Source organism: Clavelina lepadiformis, chromosome 4, assembly GCF_947623445.1.
Source record: "Clavelina lepadiformis chromosome 4, kaClaLepa1.1, whole genome shotgun sequence".
Classification (NCBI taxonomy): domain Eukaryota; kingdom Metazoa; phylum Chordata; class Ascidiacea; order Aplousobranchia; family Clavelinidae; genus Clavelina; species Clavelina lepadiformis.
Window position 1 is genome coordinate 19,083,448 of NC_135243.1, and position 13,301 is coordinate 19,096,748.

General features: G+C 36.8%; 2 protein-coding genes and 1 long non-coding RNA gene across 4 annotated transcripts; 2 read left to right on the forward strand and 1 right to left on the reverse strand.

Annotated features, from left to right (window-relative positions):
• Window positions 1-6,112: 6,112 nt before the first annotated feature.
• Window positions 6,113-10,177, forward strand: LOC143452899 (uncharacterized). Of its 2 annotated transcripts, XM_076954039.1 has the most exons (9): window positions 6,113-6,254; window positions 6,467-6,577; window positions 6,700-6,798; window positions 7,381-8,115; window positions 8,186-8,351; window positions 8,622-8,704; window positions 9,012-9,138; window positions 9,231-9,372; window positions 9,501-10,177. In XM_076954039.1, exons 1-9 carry the CDS (start codon window positions 6,203-6,205, stop codon window positions 9,657-9,659), a joined length of 1,674 nt encoding a protein of 557 aa, XP_076810154.1. In that variant the 5' UTR covers window positions 6,113-6,202; the 3' UTR covers window positions 9,660-10,177. The 2 variants fall into 2 exon arrangements, with proteins under 2 accessions (XP_076810154.1, XP_076810155.1); XM_076954040.1 differs by lacking the exon at window positions 7,381-8,115 and having other exon boundaries at window positions 6,114-6,254.
• Window positions 6,146-7,535, reverse strand: LOC143452902 (uncharacterized). Its single transcript, XR_013115117.1, has 3 exons — window positions 7,365-7,535; window positions 7,121-7,281; window positions 6,146-6,619 (listed from the first exon to the last, which is right to left on the reverse strand). It is a non-coding gene; the product is annotated as an uncharacterized LOC143452902 (long non-coding RNA).
• Window positions 10,178-11,554: 1,377 nt separating the features above from the next.
• On the forward strand, window positions 11,555-12,852 carry LOC143452901 (heme-binding protein 2-like). Its single transcript, XM_076954041.1, has 4 exons — window positions 11,555-11,719; window positions 11,866-12,001; window positions 12,120-12,300; window positions 12,490-12,852. The coding sequence occupies exons 1-4, from the start codon at window positions 11,612-11,614 to the stop codon at window positions 12,719-12,721; spliced, it is 657 nt and encodes a 218-aa protein (XP_076810156.1). The 5' UTR covers window positions 11,555-11,611; the 3' UTR covers window positions 12,722-12,852.
• The last annotated feature ends 449 nt before the right edge of the window (window positions 12,853-13,301 follow it).

A 13,301-nucleotide genomic window follows, 5' to 3' on the forward strand; every position in this document is an offset into this window, starting at 1 on the left:
GCAAGAAAGCTACCTTGGAGCCGCATGCGACTCTGAGAGCCGCGGTTGGGAACCACTGCTCTAAAGGCTAACTTTGACGGTAGTAGTGATAATGTAACTGTACTAGTTGTGGCGACTGAAGAGACTGATAGTAATGACTCCCAGTCTGAAAGTGGCTCGTTAGACTCCTTTTGTGTGACTACTCTTCTAATGACAGCAGCAAAGATGACACTCCTGGACAAGATGCAATAGGTTGGACGAAATTGAGTGATGAAGGGCAGAGTCGAACACGTTTTGTCTTTACTGGGAATTCAGCCATTCATTTTGAAGAAGACGAAGAAGGTGGGCTTTTACAGTATTTTGAAAGGTTTATTGATGAAGAACTTAGCAGAGTGATTGTTGATGAAACTAATAGGTTTGCTAGGCAATGGCATGTAACTTCTTGGAAACCAGTTACTGGGAATGACATCAAAGTATTTTTGGGAATTCTTATTCTGCAAGGTGTGATACAAAAGCCAGATCTGTAGATGTATTAGTCCAGAGATGAAGTAACAGAAACACCTATTTTTCGTAAACTTATGTCATACAAAAAATTTTGTAAGATAAAGCAATATCTACATTTTGTATACAATGAAGCTCACGACCCAGCAACTCAGCTAAACCCTAAGCTACATAAAATCTGTCCTGTGTGCACCAAAGTTGTTGATAAATGCAGCCTGTACACTCCAGTGAAAGATCTTACAATCGATGAAAGCCTAATGTTGAACAAAGGAAGGATTGGCTGGATACAGTATATACCACTGAAAAGGGCTCGTTTCGGAATAAAATTCTTCATGCTATGTGAATCAAAATCAGGCTATGCATGTGACTTCATTATTTATACTGGGGAAAACAGCTTATTTGATCCAGAATACAGAAGTTTCCAGTATCATCTCAGGTAGTGATGAGTTTGATGAAACCACTACTGAACCAGGGCTATTGTCTTACTGTGGATAATTATTACACTTCTCTTGAGCTTGCAGACATCTTGGTCTCCAAAAGAACGGACATATATGGAACGATTAGACTGAACAGTAGTATTTACTAGTTGGCATGAAACAGGAAAAGTTGAAGAGAGGTGAAGTTTCAGCTTATGTAAAGGATAAGCTCATGTCCCTAAAATGGAAGGACCATAAAGATGTTTCTCTTCTGTCCAGTATTCATAATGGTAGATGTGGAAAGGAGAAGTGGTATCGTCAAAAACCCAAGGTGGTCATGGACTACAACAACACCATGGGAGGTGTTGACAGAGTTAATCAACACCTGAGCAATTATCCTACACCCAGAAAGAGGAGCAAGAAATATTATAAAAAGATCTTTCTCCACATTGTTGATTTGGCATAGTGGAACTCGTACATTTTGTATACAATGTTGGGTGGAGATCAATCACCACTCTCATATCGCATGAATGTGATCAAAGAAATAATACAAAAATACCATACACCCATTGAATCACCACGACGGGGGAGGCCACAAGAAATGTCCACATTTCGCTTGACTGCCAGACATTTTCCTTTTATTCTACCACCAACAGCAAAGAAGACAAACACAACAAGAACACGTGTAGTTTGCAACAGAAAGAGAGATGCAAGGGAGAAAAATGTTCACCGTGAAAGTCGCTATTGGTGCGCAGAGTGCGAAGTTGGCTTATGTGTGTCTCCTTGTTTTCAAGTGTACAGCATAAAAACTGCTTTCTAAGAACAATTACACAACAAACTGCATTGAATCAGATCACTGTTGATGTTACTTGTGTTTTTGTATGAAAACAAAATGTTGGCGTCGATTTTGTGCTGCTTTGGGGATTTTGTTGACCACTTTTTGTGCTTTGTACATACCAAGTTAAAATCTGAATATCTTAAAAACTGTTGACTTTTGTCCAAAAACAATTTTGCACAGTGTTTCATCTTAATGTACTAGATCAAAAAATGCAATAAAAAATAGGCATGTTTTTGACCACCATCTCAAAAATTATTGATAAGGCAAGTGGTTAAGTGTTATCCTTGTAAAATAAAGTCATATAGTTTAGCTATGTTACAAAATTTTGTTGTAAATAAAACAAACTTCTGTCTAAAATGTGTGGATTTCACTGCAGATGGTGTCTATGATGAATCCTGGGTATCTGATGAATGAGCTGTACATTGCAAATTTTCAGTGTGTGACTGGGTTAAGGGCACACCAGTATTTAAGAGCTCTTTACTTGTCACAAACATTGGCATCTTTTCTTAGGCTATGCTACAATAAATGTCGGGTTTTTTAAAATATTTGTACGCCGACTTTAAGGCCTGAATGCTAAGGAATTATAGAGTAATAGAAAAAAGTTACAACGTAATAATTCCTCAATAGCTTACTCGATCCTGACATGGCTGTATGGTAGGCCTTTATTGCAAAAGTACCGGTATGGAAGAGACCCGATATATCTTGGCGAAATTTGTCCAAAGATATACTTTGAGATGATTTCCAGTAAAAAGTGCTACTACAGGCTGACAGGCGGTAGTACAGTATACTCCTTACTTTGTTATACAAATTAATAAAATCACCTAATTAAAATTCTGACTTTGAAAGGTCCAGCAAAATAGTGTCACCACTCAGTTTGGTCAACGCCAAAGAGCAAATAGAACTAAGTTACCGGTACGTTACTATCACGTACTGCAGCGTATACTTGCCTCGAAAATTGCAAGAATGAGAGTGTTCCAGAAAAATGTTTTTTAACAAATGTACTTCCTCAGGGTTTAATTCAGCTCTGGCCTTGCAACACCAATTAAAGCCATATTGACTTTTATTCAGCCACAATTTTTTCGTTTGAGTTGGCGTCTAACATATATGGCGTGTAATAAATTTACTTCACTCATAGATGGAAATAAAAAAATCGGTGGGTCAAAGCGATATTTGGTGACAAAACTTTCTAAATGAACAAATGTAGCATACCTTTTTCACCAGCTCTTTTGTACAAAAATTTTGCATGTATTTTCAAAATACTGCTAAATACATGCGATTGTCACTTTAGATTATGATCATGCCGAACCCAAATGTCCGGTCACGTTGTCGTGGCAAATTTGTTTCAGGCCTTGTACGTAAAAATGTCGTATAATTCAACGTAATTTTTCCGCCAGAAAACCTCGGAGATTGCCCTCATGTTCAGGGAAAACTTATAAAGTTACCAATTTAACTTACAACATTTTAATGAATTTTGGACATTGGATTTGAATGTAAAGAGCAGTAGTCCATATCGATAAAGATATTTCTGCTTCCAGATAAAAGGTTGCTTTGTTACGGTTTGGTGACACTTAATCACGCGACACTTAATCACGCGACGCTTAATCACCGACACATAATCACTAGGACATTTAATCACGCGACACTTAATCACGCGACACATAATCACTAGGACATTTAATCACGCGACATTTAATCACACATTTACAATGTTTATTTACATTTACAATTTACAGCAATGTTATGCATGGGAAATGTAAGCAACTGCACGAAGATAGACTAAAATCTCGCTTGACAGATAACGGTCAACTGTGTTTTGCACACGCAGTTTCAGTGCCTTGTACCGCATTGGAATAGAAGGTTGAGTACCAGCAATTCCTTGCAGAAACGTTGCACGTTGCATTTGAATGTCTTTTTCAATTCCCTGTATGAAAGTCCACAATGTCGGGTGGTGGCATTGAAAAAGCACTTGGAGACCAAAATGCCAACCTTCGACTGCATTTGTGGTTCTTGCAATGCAACCTGCCCCGGCTTCGTAATGATTCCAACTTTCGATTGGAAAGATGGCTGAGCCGTAATTTTCACCACGTCCCGGACGTCGTCTGCCTCTGTCTGCCTCCGTCTGCCTCTATATGTGTGTTCGAAATACGAAAGCAGCTCAGGCATCTTCTCGTGATCAGGCATGCTATCAGCTAAGATCAGAAATGACTCGACTACGTCAGAGGAAGGGACCATGGCTAAGGCTGGTAAACACCGAACAGCTGTTCTTAATTCGTCATTAGACTCCACAGAGAGATGCACACGAGCTTCAATTACTGAATTTTCCTCACGGTTTTCCGACATCTAAGTGATTATGTGTCGCGTGATTAAATGTCGCGTGATTAAGTATCCAAGTCGCGTGATTAAATGTCCTAGTGATTATGTGTCGCGTGATTAAATGTCCTAGTGATTATGTGTCGCGTGATTAAGTGTCCTAGTGATTATGTGTCGGTGATTAAGCGTCGCGTGATTAAGTGTCGCGTGATTAAGTGTCGGTACACCCTTTATTATGACGTCATCAGTTTGGGCTCACACGAGTTTTAAGTTCAAAAGCTTTGGTTTGCACGAGCCCGAGCTTTTTTAATTTTTCCACAAACCTGCTTTAACTTGAAAATATGTTAATTTTTTTCGGCATGTTTTCGTTTCATGATCGAAATAGGCCTACTTTAATTAGGTTACCGTTTTGACTTTTTTCCTATAACCGTTCGCAAACAGTCATTATCATCCGATCAGTAACAAATTATCCATGAAATGCAACAACCCAAAAAATTACTTTTCGTAAGAACAGATGATGTAATTTACGGAAAATCTACAAAAAAGCATCGACCAATATGAAGATAATACAATTCACTAAACCAGATAACAATCAATACGGAATTTTGCTACCTTGAAAATAACCAAACAAAATTTGTTTCATTTGATTTCTTAAAGGACTTTTTGACACTGACTATATCGTTTTGGTTAGGTTATTTCGGTTTTAGCAAAAGTCGTTTTATTATTTTTGTGCTTGGTATGGATTCCCGACATGGTATTTCGTTACTAGTTAAGTTAATTATAAGTTAGGTAACATAAGCTACACTATTTCGTCTGAATACAATCCGGCCTATTATATTTTCTAGTGTGTTACACTGTTAAAAAATTCTTGTAAAATTTACCTCTTAAGTCTAGGCAGGAGTTTTTACGAAAATTACCCCCCGTATGTAGGTATACCTGTAAAATGTACGTAGCATGGTTTGTAAATTGTAATATTTACTTATTAAACATGAAAATTTTGTTGCTTTAATGCAGAAAAATTTACATGGTTACGTGGTATTTGTGATATGAATTTAAGTGCGTAACTAAAACGCCAGCATACAACACTTGCCCTTACAATTGAAGACAGGTCTTCAAACACACTTATATAATTTGAATTACACCAAACTTTTTAACATGAAATACTTGCCCATTAAATGATAAACCTGGGAAACACATCATGAAGTAGATCACATGTAAAAATTTTGTTGCATTTTCATGGTAAATATAACACACGTTTTTAACAGTCTAAGCTAAATTTAATTGGTTTCACTTAAATTTTGTTTTTAGTTATTTCAATTTTTGTTGATTTTGTTTGGGTATTTTCTGCGTAGGGTATTAACATTCATTTGCCTTGAAACAATATAGTATATGAGCAGATAAAATCATCGATTTGCAAAAAAAGTTGTTTTTTGCCGTTCAACTAAACGAACTGTTACAAAACTATTTCGAGTACTGCGGTAGCCTATACAAAAGTTTTTAAAAGGAACTCATAAAATTCTTTCATTCTTTCAGAGAAGTAAAGAAAGCCTAATTGAGACTCAATTGCGCTGTGTCGTTTGTTTCGAAAACTTCCAAACCACTTTAAACACACTTTACGACATTTAAAGATGTCAGAAGTATTTGCAGCAAATAGTGAGTTAGAATATAGTATAATAGAAAAATTACTGTGCAGAATAAATGCGTTGTTACAGAAATGTTACAGCTTTTTACGTAGGCTATAAACCTAATATTACAGTTTGTATGATCAGGTAGACTACTTTATTGGATGTAAACGCCAAGTGTAAAAATAACTTAAAGAAAAAAATAATATCGACTGTTATTGGAACTAATAAGACTTCATGGATTGACAAAAGGCTAGATATCATGTTTATAAAAAACAAGTTAACAAATTTTTGCAAGAAGTTCAAATTATACCAAAAATGAAAACTATTTTGGAGACTTTGCTGTAGGCCTAAGCTGTATTGTTGTTCGACAATATTCACAATGTTGTTCGCATATAACCTTGTAGTTTCAAAAAAAAGATTATTTTCAAAACAGCACTATTGCTGCAGTTTCAGTTTTTTGGCAATCGCCACTTAACACCAATAAAGCATTCAAAAGTTGAATTTGAGTAGGCCTACAAAGGACTAAAGTTGCAATGCTGTTTTTTCTGTATTATATTCTCTACTTGCTGTTGATCGTTGGAGGCGGTAAGTAAATAATTTAGTCTGTAGCCCACATAAAATGTCGATTAAAACACGAGTCATGCACCAAACAAAAGTTTTACGTGGCTGTTTTTGTAGCAGCAAAGAGCTTCGTGTCAGAAGCATTCTACCAACACTTAGGCCTACAGTATTTTACATAGGCCTATTTTCTATTAATGAACGGACCAGTCGTAACTGTTTTATTTGATGTAATGTAGGTAATTTTGGTCAGATCGTTATTGCATCTACTAGTATTCTCAGTATTACGATGTTGGAGGTGAAAAACGCTCGGGTCGATTCGATTAATTCTTCAGTCGATGGCAGTGGAGGTTTGTAAAGAAATTCTTGTCACTGCAATTTTGTTCAGCGAGCTTTTGTAAAAAAAGATTAATTTAAACATGTACAGTATTTCCTTATGTACTGTAACCATATGTATACTAATTATATAAAGATGTACAATTTACTGCATCGCCCTATTTGCAAACGTTCAACTTCACTGAAATTGATGGTTCTGGGAACACTCCACAAACTCTCAAACTGACAAAAATTGGTAAGTATAGGTATACCTCGTATGTATAATTAGTTATGTATGGGCAGTGTATAATTGATTAGTATACTGTAATTTACTAATCATTAATTCGTACTCGTAAAACAGAATAGCTTATACTCAATTGGATATTTTGTGGCAGAAACGTTTATTTCGTTTAAAAGCTATATAGCCTAGTTTAGTTAGACACACGAGCGTTTATATAAGACATGATATATTCTTACGTATAAAGCGGTCCCGATTGCAACAAATTCAACCTTTCAAGAGGTTACAACAGATCTTAACTTCATTAGTGTTACTGAACAAGATTAACGCAGGAACCTACCTTTAAGAGAAGCTACCATAAGTCATTTTGCACCTGCTACAGAACCATTTTCATCGCGCGATTCAGGAGCGGTTGTTAAGCGTTTGCAAACAGCTTTATTGCAAATAAGAGAAAGAATCAAGACGTTCCTCTCGTCACTAGCACAGGTAGACCAGAACGATCTAAACGAGAAGAAGATGAGAGTGAGATTTGTCACCAAACATTTTTAATTCTGCGTATATGCAACAATCTTATATCCAATTACAATGAAACCATTTCAGTTGCTTCAGCTACCACATCAGCATCAACTTCACACCGGAATGCATTGACGAAACGTGGCAGTCTCAAACTAAAAACATTAACAATTACAAAACATGGCGTTACAGGCATCACATCGATATACTCTAACGACGACGACGCTGAAGTGGAAGTGGTGACTGCACTTGGAAGTTTCGAAAAAAATTTGTCACAGTTCACTAACTCTGTAACAATGGCGCCTGTTCTAGCAACGAATATCGATACAACTCAACAGAAATCCTGTTCAACTTTATCGGCATCAAATGATGACGTTCACTCGACAGCAATCGATAAAAGGTTGCAAAGGCAATTATGTAGTTTGGTAAAGCAAAGGATTCGTCAGCCATTTGCAAACATCGCAGGGCATTTTAAACATTTTCTTGCTCAAAACGTCAACGTTCGTTTCAAGCTGCTTGGCCTAAAAACGAACTACGACAAACTGTGGAGTTATTCATACTGCCAACTTGCAAATTCCATTCTGGAAGTATTGACGCCAGTTCTCGCGAATGTTGTTGGAGTCTTGCGTTATGTGCAACCACCGCGTTTTGAAAAAGGAAGCATCGTGGTAGAGTTAAAATTACTGGTGAATTTCGCTATTGGTGATGTTAACAAAACAAAGGCAATATTAACCTCCTTTACGGAACAAATTCTGCCCATTCTGCATTTGAAAGGATTGGAAGTTCAAACGGAAACTCTTGAAGTTAACTCACAAGAGATAAGTAGGTGTATACAAACAACTTGATTTGACGTCATAACAAACTTACAATTGAAGTCGATTGCTTTATGAAGGTTTCCAGCAGCTTTGCAGCCAAAAAAATTGTTTTCCTGGATCACGATGCCTGATTCAATTTTTGCCTCAGGAAAGATATGCCATTTGCAGAGCAGCATGCACCGTGGATTTTTGTTTGAATGATGGTATTTGCAAGGAAGACAACCAAAACAAACCAAGATGCTGGTAAGCAAGGCATTTACCTAAACCAAGGTGAAAACAACAGAAACATGGCGTGGGGTTATTAATAATGTTGTTCTTGTTCTAAGTAATATAATTTCCTTATTTTGTTATAGAAGTGTTTGGATTGGCGTTTGGTTTTGTGACACGTATACAAAATTGTTAATGTTTTGTGACGCAAAAACGCTACTGCACATTTTTTCTATTTTTTTCTTTTCCCATTTGTTTTACATATTTGCTATTTACGTATTTACTACGTAGGCGGCTTTATTTTAGGTGTCGCTCTGGTGCTACCTGGTGGTTTAGAGGAGAGAGGTGCGACATTTTCGAAAGTTTGGCTATTGCAGTGGTCACCGCTGGTAAGCCGTTTATAAGGTTTTGCCCAAAGTGAACGTTTAGTTGTGTATTTTAACCAGCATGTTCTTGAGTACAACATTTTTGAAAAGGGTCTCTTTCTCAATTAGAGTTTTAAATGAGATTAGAAACGTCTATAGGCGTTTAGCCCATAGCCCAGTGTTCTCTAACACAATAAAAATAGGTAAATAGACATGTATTTCTATAACAATTGATAACCAGTTATATCTATTGTTCTACCTTTCAAGAACTAAGCAATAAATCTTTGAACTCACATTCTATTTTATAATCCATTTCCCCTATATCAACCAGGTGTAGTAGCAACTGGGCTTATCATTTTATTCCTGGCACTATTGTTGTGCTTGTCCAGAAGAACTATAGCTGTGGAAGCTCCGAAGTCCGTACCGTGGGTGAGAAAACGACCTGATTTGAAAGCAAGGTTAGCTCATAAAAACCTTTCTATTGATAAAACTATACGGAAAAGGTCTCCTGTGGTTGATGTTTTATGTACAGAATTATTGCTTATTGTAGAAACAATGCTTGTTATGGACTTGGGGAGACTGTCACCAAGAAAGCAGCTCACGACGCCATTACTGAAACAGCGAATAATAACACAACTAGTCGACCTCTAACTCAAAGAACATCGATGATAACGCAATGGGATTCCTCTGAGGTGTGTCTTTAAGAAATTTCTTGGCTCCATCATTGCGTTGGCCTACATATATGATATACATGGTGGAAGAGTTGAGCGTTTTACAAGTTCAGTACCTTCTTTAACAAACAACCGACTTTTCGTTAAAGATCGAAGATGACGTTACCAGCTATAACATGCTACGTCCGACCCTTCCTTCTGTGCATCAAATGGTGCAAGCAACAAGCTTTCACAGCATGCATTCCCGTGAGAGGGCGGTGCTAAGCAACCTGCATGGAAAAATGAATACAGAAGGCAATAACGCCTAGTTACTCCTATTTTAGTGATATTCTCTCTATTTTAAGAAATGTTACATAGAGTCTGGCCAATTGACAGAAAATAACGTATTGGTGGTTTTGATTGGCGATAGCTGAGTCACTGGCAGGCCTACACGATAGGATACCGCAAGTTCTAACAAAACTGATGAATTCTGAAGAAGTACAGTACAATTTGTTTCATTTTCATACTTGTCTTTCAAATAATAATAAGCAATAACATAAATATCAGTCATTATTAGACAACAGTGATGCTCGTTTACACATGCACCCACACCACATTATATCTATTTGGTTAGAGTTTTTAGTCTAAAACAACATATTTCTGCAATCACTTTTGCAGCAATTGACAGCCTGTTCAAAGTTACATAACTTCACAGCACGTGCACTCAATACGTGACTAGCAGCGACATTTTATGGCTCAGAATATTAATTTGGCATGGCCAAGCCGAGTCACATGCCTCAGTATGTTGTTGTGTCACTCGAATCGACATTAATAAACGATATGATATTAATTATCGGCGGAAAACCTGGCCCAACTGCAGCCAGAAGTAGCTTACATGATCGATAGTCGCTTTTTCTTGGTATGATGTGACGTTTCAAGATTTGTGATTTCGTAATAGCCAACTAACCGAACCTTAACAAGTTGAAATGTTTACTGACGATTAGCTGGTGTGTTTTAGGCTATAGCAGACTATGTCCATGATCGTATAGGTTACTTGTATGCAATATCAAAATACTTTCTTGAAAAACTATTGAACAGAAATTACAATCACACCGTCGAGCATTGAAATTTTATAAAATTAACTATTGCAACAATTTCGACGAATCATGTGTAATTGTGTCTAACAACTTTCATTGAACAATCTCATACAACGTGGATAAGAGTTACAACTTCTATACGCATGAATTTCCAGTTTGTTTAACTTTTTTGTTTTAAATCAGCAATGCTAAAAGTTAAATGATGGTATGGCTTTGAACAGTGATAAAAGATTAGATAAATCAATCATTTTATTTTTCGCCAAAAGAGCGGTAGGGAAGAAAAATCAAGCGATTTGCTACCAGCACGCGCTGGTGAACGGGAAAAAGTAACAAAGCCGAAAAGGGTTAAAATGTGCTAAAAATTAATTAAGGTAATAAGTGCTGGTAACAACTAGCACGGCCAGTAAACCCGTAATTACTCACAAAAAGAAAGTTAAAAAAGCGGACGAGCAGGTGGTGTGTTCTAGCAGCATATAATTGAAACTAGCTTCAATGCTGTACATCAGTGGATGGAAAAGAAAACCTGCCGTAAAAGAAACCCCATCCCGGGCAGGAACCCGGCTTCTGGTGGCCATAACGCTGTAATGTAGGACGTTGTTGATGAACCGGAGTTTGTACAGCAAAAATGCACACCAATGATATAAATAATCTTAGGAAGATGTGATGACAGACAAAGTGTAATAAGGGTAAAGTGTAATATGCTGTTATTATACATTAGCACAAAACACCGCCGAATTTGCAATGTTATGCATATTATTTATGAACAAAAAATAAAACATAAATAGCTCGGTGGCCAGCTTTTTAACCCAGTCATGAAATGTAAACGTGCTGCAAACATCGTTGCAAAACGCCGGTCTTGCGTAACTCATTTTAAGGCACGTTTTGGCTTTTGTGTAACTTGCAAGTCATAATTAAGGCCGAAAGTGAGTGTCTGCTTCAAACTTTATTAAGGTTATTGCCGGTCAAAGCATTTAAGTACAAGCCACCTATTATGTCATTTGTTTTTGGAAAATCAAACCATCACGTATTACGAACCGACGTGGCATCATCCATAACGGAAATTTTTTTTAAATACTTTTTTGTCTGGGGCGATATGGCTATAAATACCGCTACATCGATTGTGAAAATCATTCGGAACTGACGAAGTCGGATAGTTTGTCTTTAATATATCCACCTCAATAAAGATGAAATTGCTCCTGCTTTGTCTCTCTGTCCTGGCGGTGTGCGCTGATAAAGAAATCCAGCGTCATTACGAGCATCCTTCATGGCAACTGTTTGGTGATCAGCCTAAGGTAATAAACAAACTTTAACTATGAATGTGTGCAATTGCTTGCAGCCAAACTTAAGCAACGAAATTATATTACTCCGACTTGTTACACAACAAAGATATCATATACCGTGGTCGACTGCTGGCAGTTTTACCATTTGTTGCTTACAGGACAGGTCATTCGAAGTGCGATACTACAATGCTACAAAATGGGTTAGCACTAAGGTCAGTGCGTTGACCGAACACGAAGCAGAAGAAGAAGGTTTCAGAAGACTCTTCCGCTACATATCCGGAGAAAACGACAAACGTATTCAAACATTTTTGGATAAACTTCTATCCATACCTCCTAATCGTTTCAAGATCTGTTGATCAAGTTTTTTTTTTAAAACAACTAAATTAAACTTATTTTTCTTTAATCACTGCAGGGACAACAATGCAGATGACTATTCCTGTTCCGTTGCAAATGTTTGCTGGTCGTTGTGTCTTCTGCAAACGTGACTTCATCGTTTCGTTCTACATTCCTTCAGAGTATCAAGAGAACCCACCAATCCCCAATGACAAGTCCGTTTATATTGACGAGCGGCATGGAATTGTTTTGTATGTCAGGTTGGTTTGAAGTTTCAGTCAAATTGCTAATTGTTGCCCTTAATGAAATCTCTTTTTATGTAGGCCTAAAATTGTGACTGAGTAAAAGCAACTGAAGTAACTATACGTAAATGTTAGTGCAACTAAATTAACTTAAATTTGAAAAATGCTTTGAATAAGCAAAAGAAACAGAACTTTTTGCACGCACAGGAAATTTGGAGGATACGCTCGAACAGACCAGTTTTACTACGAAGCCTACAGGCTTTCTAAAGACCTCGCACGTAACAAAGTGACCAAATTTAACCGACAAACGATGGTGTTCACTCAGTACAATTCTCCATTCAAATTATTTCACCGTCGCAATGAGGTTTGGTTTTTGGAATCGTCGTCTCCCTCATCTGATGATATTGACCGATGCTTTGGTTGCTGTGACAATGTGTAATCGTTTTTCCACGTACTGTGTGATGTTTTGGCGAAAAGTTTTTCATGCACCTTTTCTTGATACACGGATTTACGATAGCAATAAATGTAGCTGGAAGTTTTTCTTGAAATAAACATTAACTAATTAACTTACTTTCGTTGAATCCAGTTGTATAAACGTAACTTTGTTGGAAATGCTGCCCATTGGCTTATAACCTAGGCAGTTACTTTACAATGTGTTGTATGTTTCCAAGCTTTGTTTAGGTTGTCTGAGCTAACGAATAATAACTCAATTAGAAGCCTAAATTTACCAAGGTAAATTTCTTCAAATCATCAGCATTTCGCATCAGATACCAAAGAAATGAAAGTAAAAATTTCAAAAACAAATTGATACTTTTTTAAACCTAACTACAACCACACATTATTACGAAAGTGGCTATGTAGATAACTATGATTTCGAACATTGGATTAAATTATAAAAGACTTCAACTAAGTTCTTTAGTGTATAAAGAAATAATATTTGTTTCAATGTTCAACCTAAATTTTTGATTAGTATATGGTTAAACAGGGTCTGCAATAAGGTTTCTTGCTATCGAATTTTA

What these genes read in the sequence shown, in the direction of transcription:
- LOC143452899 (XM_076954039.1), top strand. Translation starts at nt 6,203, where the DNA reads ATGCTGTTTTTTCTGTATTATATTCTCTACTTGCTGTTGATCGTTGGA. An exon ending in AGTTAACTCACAAGAGATAA is followed by an intron (nt 8,116 to 8,185) that starts GTAGGTGTATAC and finishes TGCTTTATGAAG; the next exon opens with GTTTCCAGCAGCTTTGCAGC. An exon ending in CGACCTGATTTGAAAGCAAG is followed by an intron (nt 9,139 to 9,230) that starts GTTAGCTCATAA and finishes TGCTTATTGTAG; the next exon opens with AAACAATGCTTGTTATGGAC.
- LOC143452901 (XM_076954041.1), top strand. Translation starts at nt 11,612, where the DNA reads ATGAAATTGCTCCTGCTTTGTCTCTCTGTCCTGGCGGTGTGCGCTGAT. An exon ending in TGTTTGGTGATCAGCCTAAG is followed by an intron (nt 11,720 to 11,865) that starts GTAATAAACAAA and finishes TGTTGCTTACAG; the next exon opens with GACAGGTCATTCGAAGTGCG. An exon ending in ATCCGGAGAAAACGACAAAC is followed by an intron (nt 12,002 to 12,119) that starts GTATTCAAACAT and finishes TAATCACTGCAG; the next exon opens with GGACAACAATGCAGATGACT.